Source organism: Drosophila persimilis, unplaced genomic scaffold, assembly GCF_003286085.1.
Source record: "Drosophila persimilis strain 14011-0111.01,24,50 unplaced genomic scaffold, DperRS2 tig00000798-arrow-arrow-pilon, whole genome shotgun sequence".
Taxonomy (NCBI): Eukaryota; Metazoa; Arthropoda; class Insecta; order Diptera; family Drosophilidae; genus Drosophila; species Drosophila persimilis.
In genome coordinates this window covers 469,244-476,802 of record NW_020825355.1, presented here as the reverse complement: position 1 = coordinate 476,802, position 7,559 = coordinate 469,244, and the positions used below count along the sequence as shown (strand labels likewise).

The following is a 7,559-nucleotide window of genomic DNA, read 5'->3' as shown; positions in this document are numbered from 1 at the left end:
ATGGGACCGACGTCGTTGCTGCTGCTGCTGTCGTCGCGTTGGCCGCCGCCGCCGCCGCCGCATGAATCAGCAGCTAGAACAGAGTCACGCTCCCGGGCCCAGGCCAGGGACCAGTCTGTGGCTCTCGTGAATCCCGCCAACGGTCGAAGATCACTCTCTCTCTCTCTCTCTCTCTGGAGGGGGGGTTTTGCGTGTGTGATTTCCAAAAAGGAAGAAATGCCCATAAAGCGGTTAGACTTTGCCATTCAGAGAGAAAGAGAGAGAGAGAGAGCGAAAGCAGTGCTGCCAGTAGGCAGGGGGGCGTATGAGTAACTCGTATCGAGGCGACGACGGCGACGACGACGTAGGAACACACACACACACACACACAGGTAGGCGACGGCAGCCGACGGTTGCTACCTAACCGACCGACGCAGGCGCAGGTGAGAGTGTGTGTGTGCGCTGGTCGTGTGGCTTTTGCGCTCGCGTCTCGTCGCGGCGATTTAGCCAACGAACCTGTCGATCAATCGTCATTCGTCTGCCATAAGCCAAACCGAGCGATAAGGTAGTCAGTCCAGGTAGTGGTCCCGTCCCAGACACGAACACACGCGCGCATCTCGTTCACTCTCGTTCACTCTCTCTGTCTGGCACGAACACAGACGCGCGCGCACTCTCTCGCACGAAACCCGAACGATCCGAAGCGAGCGTCTGGTGTTGGTCTTTTAATCGGCCTGCACTCAGAACCTGGAACTCATTCGCCAACCGTCACTCGTACCGCGCGGAACACACGGTCGCAGTAGAACACGGACAAACAACAGCACTACACAAAAACCGTAGAGTAGCCGAGAGTAGAGAGTCCGAGAGCCAAAGCGTTTTTACGTGAAAAGTGAGACATTTTTTTCTCTTTGTGAACTTTGAAAACTGCTTAAACCAAAAAGCAACCAAAAATCAGAGCAGATTTGATTTCTGCCAAAAGTGAAACAAGCACAAAACAAATAAACAGAACCAAACTGTGCCTCAAACTCAATAAAAAGTATCTAACCGAAATGGTTACCGGCGTAACTGCAGCCAACATGACAGCCAATGTAATGGGCACCGCTGTGGTGCCAGCACAGACGCAGCAGCAGCAGCAGCAGCAGCACAAGGAGACGCCACTCAAAAGTGATCGTCGGGTAAGTGTCTACCACCCCCCCTTTGCCCCAACCAAAAAAGAGAGAAACGTTCTTTGGCGTGGATTACATTTTGAGAGATTCTGTTAATTGGGAGACGACACCGACAACGACACCGACACCCACCAGAGCCGCTCGCTTAGCATCGCCCACTATGCCCTGGCGGCTGCCCAAATGCATTTCCTTTTTGGCCGCGTCTCCCACATGGCCAGAAACCGAAACAGAAACAGAAACAGCCATAAGCAGCAGCAGCGACAGCAGCCAACACACAAAACGCGTATCGAATCTGTCTCTCGGGGGGCACACGCGCGTTGGTGGCATTTACGTTCAGAGCAGCAGCTCCATTCCCATTCCCATTCCCATGCCCATGCCCGTTCCCCATTCATGCCGGAGCCAGCCGCACACTCATTCATGAGTGCCACCCAAAATTGGCTGCTGCCGCTGCCCACTCGCCCCCCAAAAAAAGAGCGCGTGCGTCGCGTGGTTGCTGGTTGCTGCAATTGTCGGTCATCAGCCGCCAGCCGCCAGTCGCCCCGTGTGTGTGTGTGGGGGGGCAGAGCCTCCGTTTTTGGCTGCTGACTTCATCCGTAGTCGACTGGGAACGCGGGCGTCCCCAGTCTTGGCCAAATTTGGCCACACCGAAAACAGCTTTTGTTTTGTTACCTTTTGCCTCTTCGAATTTCCCGCAATGACCTTGTTGTTGCCTGCCACTGCCACTACTTTGTACCTGTACGGGCGGCGTGGAATGGCGGAATGCTGGCGGTGGGGGGTGGGGGGTGCGGGGATGGGGCTCTCTATAAATAGTATTGGCCGGCTCGTTGCGGCTGTAATTTATAACCGCCAAACACTATTTTTATCAATGCCGCCGCCGTGCTTGAGCGCCACTATAAATAGAGCACGCGCCGTGCGACTCGATTTGGCCGTCAGCCAGTCAACCCCATCAGCCAGCGTCTCCGTCTCCGTCTCCCTCTTTGTCTCCGTCTCCCCGAACCGAAGGAGACCCATGCAGCTTCTCGCTTCCTCCTATTTTTGGGGCGCACTAGGCGCTGCATGAGGTCAAACGAGATGCTCTTCTTTTGGCTAGAACCGTGACTAATCTTGGCCCTTTATTGCTCTTCATCTTTGCAGTCGAACAAGCCCATTATGGAGAAACGACGACGGGCACGCATCAACAATTGCCTCAACGAGCTGAAGACCCTCATTCTGGATGCCACCAAAAAAGATGTAAGTATCCGCCAAAAGCAGCAAAAAGATAAAAAAAAAAACAATTAAAAATTAAAAAAAAAAAGAAAGAACAAAAAAATAAACTTATATTATGGCAAAAACATTTATTAATTTATCGATCCGTTCTTCTCTCTACTTTTAGCCTGCCCGTCATTCGAAATTGGAAAAGGCCGATATCCTGGAGAAGACAGTGAAGCATCTGCAGGAGCTGCAGCGGCAGCAGGCAGCCATGCAGCAGGCCGCCGATCCCAAGATAATCAACAAATTCAAGGCCGGCTTCGCCGACTGCGTGAACGAGGTGAGCCGCTTCCCCGGCATCGAGCCCGCCCAGCGGCGCCGCCTGCTGCAGCACCTGAGCAACTGCATCAACGGCGTCAAGACGGAGCTGCACCAGCAGCAGCGCCAGCAGCAGCAGCAACAGCAGCAGTCGGTGCACGCCCAGATGCTGCCCTCGCCGCCCAGCTCCCCAGAACAGGATCCACAGCAGCATCTGTTCGGACAGATCCAGCAGACGGCCAACGGATATTTTCTGCCCAATGGCATGCAGGTGATCCCCACCAAGCTGCCCAACGGCAGCATTGCCCTCGTCCTGCCCCAGAGCCTGTCCCAGCAGCAGCAGCAGCAGCACCAACAACAGCAACTGGCAGCAGCCGCCGCAGCGGCAGCAGCAGCAGCAGCGGTCGTCCAGCAGCAGCAGCAACAGCAGCAGCAGCAACAGCAGCAACAACCGATGCTCGTATCGATTCCCCAGCGAACGGCCAGCACGGGATCCGCCAGCTCGCACTCCTCCGCCGGATACGAGTCGGCGCCCGGCAGCAGCAGCAGCTGCAGCAGCAACAGCAGCCACCACCTGCTGCACCACACGCACCACTATGCACCGCCCAGTCCGGCCAACTCGGTGTACGAGGCCATGGACATGAAGCCATCGGTGATCCGTTGCGCCTCAGAGCCGCAGCCGTTGTCGCTGGTCATCAAGAAGCAGCAGCAGATCAAGGAGGAGGAGCAGCCCTGGAGGCCATGGTAGAGCAGCCCTTACACCCCCCTGAATCTCCACTACGCTTAAAGACTGATGGGCGTTGCACAAACACACACCCTCACATACACACACACACACAGACACATGCGCAGGCGTTGTGGCATGCGCAAAAAGGACATTTCACATCATTCGCCAGGATAACGCCAATGTTGCCCAAGAAGTGCCACCGAGAACATGCAGGATCCATCATCAAAACAGGGGGGTCCCCCCCTACCACTCGCTGGAAAAGGCGAGAGACTGGGGGATCCCCCCACGCCCCATTGCACCGCCCATTGTTATAAATTATTTATTATTATTACGCGGTATTCTATAGGTCGCCAGACACTACCTCACTCTGGGTGTTGACATTGCCTCATATCATATCATATATCATATATGGGATCCATCCATCCATGTATTACGATGGTTTCTCTTTTTTTTAAAACAGCAAAACAGAAAAAGTCTTCCACGAAAACACACACATAAAAACATATAAAATATATCTATATATCAATACATATATACATATATATATATATAGTTATACATATATATCTCATATATCCCATTTAGTTCTAGTTTTTTTTTTACAATTTTTTTTTTACCCCTCTTGAAAAAAAGTATACTATTTGTAAGGCCACGTGATATAGAGAACATAATGAACACAGATTCTAAGAAAATGAAAAACAAAACACACAAGAATTTTTTTGATCTAAAAGAAAAACCACAGAAAAGATCATTCGAAAGAGAGAAGAAAAAAAGTATCAGAAAAATACTAAAAAAAAAAAACTAAAAAGAAATAAAATAATGAAAATTGTACTAAAAAAAAAACATTAAGCAAAAAGAGTTTATTATTTTGGGGCAAAGGGAAAGGAAGGGTCTCCCTTTTTGGGACTCGTCGCGGAGTCGGTTTTTGCCGTATCACGAAACGGATGATGAAATTCTTGAAATAATACTCTGGCTCCCGTCACTCCTACCCGCTGTGTGGCACATGTTTCTATTGCAATCAGCAACAGCAACAGCAACAGCATTAGAGTTGAAGGGCAGACCGACGCCAAAGCGGAACGGAACGGAATGGAACGGATGTAAGCATTCCGCATCCGGAATGGAATGCTCCGTCAGGCCCAACCGATAAGCGGCTCTTTTCTGGAACAACAACAACGTTTCAAGTGGTTCGCTCATTCTCTTTGTTTTTTTCTACGATTTCAAAATATTTTGCAATATGATCAAAGATATTTTCGTTGCAAAGAACCAAAAAAAAAAAAAAAAATACAAAGAGAAATATGTACTTTCGTAATGCAGGGAAAATATTTTGAAATTGGAGACAGAATATCCTCCTACATTGGCAAAAATGGACAAAAATGGAAAAAATTCCGCAGATAGTCAGCATAAATATCCCCCCCTCCCCTTTTGCGGTTTCTATAATTTCAATGTGCAAAAAAAGATACCTTAAAATTCCAGAGTTTTCTGGGCAAAAGATACAACCCGTATTCCACTGCCTTCTCACGTGATGGTTAATCTGTTATCAATGGGGGAGTGTCTCGTATCTGTATCCCAGACAATTTAGTCGTCATTCCTCGTGACAAAAGTTTCCGACAAGTCTGCGAAAAAAATACCGCACCAAGCTGATAATATCAGAGTGAGAGAGAGAGAGGGAGAGAGGGAGCCCTGAAACGATAAAGAGTCCCCCAATGTTTTTTTTTTTTTTGTGGAAAAACAAATAAAAATCTGTTATTCATTTCGGGTGAATCAAGTGCACAGAAAAAACAGCATTCAAAACGCATATGGGGGGGGGGGGGGGATCTCGCCAGATCTAGAACTTTATACCTTCCGTATACGTATAAGCAGTGTATGGGAGATATCTCCTTTTGTCAGCTGTTGTTGGCTGTGATTAAGCCAAGAAAATGCATTTCGTTACTCACTCAAGAGTGTCGTTTCCAGTCCACAGTTTTGGCTCATCAATGATTCATTCGCACCACTTATCCAACCATTTGTTCAGCATAGTCGTCGGTGGGTAGTCGGGAACTTTTGTCTTAGCATATCTGCTAAAATGCTGATAAAAAAAATCCCCTTAAAACCAACCACCGCCGCCCTCGCCCCACAAAAGACACAAGCCACTTCCACTTGAGTCATTCAGTGGGATCTGGTAATTTTTTTTCATACGAAATTCAACAGAAGTCTAAGGGATAGCAAAATGCTAAAAAAAAACCAGCCACCGGATTGTGCTCGTAACGGGCCGCTGCTCTTGGAGACAAACCCGTTTCCATGACTAAGCAAGGGATTAAATACTTTCAAAACTTTATCAAAATCCGCTTGATTCAGAGACGTACAAATAGTTTTCACTCATCAAATGTATGCCAGAAACAATGGACGTTATTCACCTTCATTCGACCGAAGTGGAGTGGAAGGTGGCGAATGGAGGGGCTATCATTCGAGAGTACCTTTCGATAGAAGCTTTCAGCTACGGAATGGTGGGAATAGAGTAAGAAGAAGGAGTATTCCTACTGGAATCATTGTAAAACTGGCGGGTTACTTGTAGGATGCAGTCGAAGTGGTGTTCCATTGTTGGCAGCCCTCTTCCATGAGCTAATGGGCAGCACTCTTCGCAGTATTCCTTGGCAGCACACTTCCTGGCGTTTCTGGGCAGCACTCTTCGCAGTTTTCCTTGGCAGCACTCTTCCTAGCGTTTCTGGGCAGCACTCTTCCTAGCATTGCTGGGCTGCACTCCTTCGAATTTTGATGGGCAGCACTCTTCCGAAGTACTGTTTCTGCTCTCATTAAACATATTTCCATTGCATATCCCTTGTCCCAGTTCCGATATTAAGGCATTCCATTCTTGATTTCGAAACCGCCGCACTCCTACGCCAGCTCCTGTGCAAATTGCGATTTGCATGTCACGCATACCTCGTCGATTGGGCCGCCAGCCAGCCAGCCAGCCAGCCAGCCAGCCAGCCAGCATGTCGTCTGGTTCTGGTTCTGGTTTCTGGCCTTTGGTTCCGCTTTGGCGATCCTTCGATTAGCGTGCCACCGAAATGAATTCGTTACAGTTACAGTCTGCACAAAATGAAATTGAAATTAAAGAAAATCAGGGCTGTGCTCGGGTGTCACACCAGAGACCCGGCCTCAGGGTCCCCTCTTGGGAGGCGACGCGTCGGTTCGTGGTTCGTGGTTCGTGGCCAGTGGTTCGTGGCTCGTGGTTCTGGTACGTGGTCAAGTCGTTTGAGGCTACAGACTGCCAGTGCGACTGCGTGGCAGCAGCCAATGGCAATTGGAATGTCACTGCTGCCACTGCCGCCGTTGTCACGTTTCGCTCTCCCGCAAAAAGAACTTTTGTTTTTGTTTGCGCATTTGGACTGGGTTTATGTGGCGACTCGTGTGGCATTCCATGGAATTGTTTGCGGCATGCACCAGCACTTCATTCATGGTAATTGTAGACCCCAATCGCCCCATAGCCTCACCAATTTCAACGAACTGCTGCCCCCCGCACCCGCCAGATAAGACAGAGAGACCCCGCAGCTGGATATTTTCGGGGTGCTGGCAATAATCGTACGCACAAACAAGTTGAACGAACTGCAGACAGGCCTGGGCCAAGAAACAAATGCGAATCTCAAGTCGAGTCTCTAGCGCTGATCAAAATATACATATGCATGGAACACAGATCGAACACGGAGCGTTAGCGCGGCTCGACTTGTGGCTGTCTCTATTCACTTCCACTTCCACGTCCACTTCCCCTGCCAATTGGCAATGTCAAATGCGAGCCAAGTTTAATGACTCTATAACGCCAAAGCAGAAACTTCGGCCTCAAGAGAGTCGAGGCTGTAAATACTCTAGGGAGAAAAGGGCTGAATGGTAGACTATTTTAAAATATTTAATCAAATACATCAAAAAGGTAACAACGGAAAGTATTTGTTAAATACTGTTTAAATTTTTTTAAATATACAAATTAATTAATATTAATACGAAAATATTACATTTAAATAATTAAGTAATAAATACATTTATTATTATAAATCTTTTTAATACGGCCCATATTTAATCTTAATGTACAAATTTAATCTATTAAATATATAAGAAATATATTTTATCTAAATATATAATACTTTAAAATAAATTCAAGAATTAAAAAATGAAATGCTATTGAATTGAACAATTAAAAATAAAATCCTAGTGAA

General features: G+C 48.0%; 1 protein-coding gene and 2 long non-coding RNA genes across 3 annotated transcripts; 2 read left to right on the top strand and 1 right to left on the bottom strand.

Moving 5' to 3' along the window:
- Positions 1-490: 490 nt before the first annotated feature.
- On the top strand, positions 491-3,865 carry LOC6602466 (protein hairy). The gene is made up of 3 exons (XM_026992972.1): positions 491-1,151; positions 2,277-2,372; positions 2,515-3,865. The coding sequence occupies exons 1-3, from the start codon at positions 1,026-1,028 to the stop codon at positions 3,394-3,396; spliced, it is 1,104 nt and encodes a 367-aa protein (XP_026848773.1). The 5' UTR covers positions 491-1,025; the 3' UTR covers positions 3,397-3,865.
- Positions 3,866-5,673: 1,808 nt separating this feature from the next.
- Positions 5,674-6,327, bottom strand: LOC113566603. Its single transcript, XR_003409159.1, has 2 exons — positions 5,921-6,327; positions 5,674-5,848 (listed from the first exon to the last, which is right to left on the bottom strand). It is a non-coding gene; the product is annotated as an uncharacterized LOC113566603 (long non-coding RNA).
- A 269-nt stretch (positions 6,328-6,596) lies between these two features.
- Positions 6,597-7,046, top strand: LOC113566605. The gene is made up of 2 exons (XR_003409160.1): positions 6,597-6,811; positions 6,882-7,046. It is a non-coding gene; the product is annotated as an uncharacterized LOC113566605 (long non-coding RNA).
- Positions 7,047-7,559: the final 513 nt, after the last annotated feature.

Bases quoted from the DNA above. Each gene is read 5' to 3' on its own strand.
- LOC6602466 (XM_026992972.1), top strand. From the start codon at position 1,026: ATGGTTACCGGCGTAACTGCAGCCAACATGACAGCCAATGTAATGGGC. The intron at 1,152-2,276 runs GTAAGTGTCTAC...TCATCTTTGCAG, and splicing joins CACTCAAAAGTGATCGTCGG to TCGAACAAGCCCATTATGGA. The intron at 2,373-2,514 runs GTAAGTATCCGC...CTCTACTTTTAG, and splicing joins TGGATGCCACCAAAAAAGAT to CCTGCCCGTCATTCGAAATT.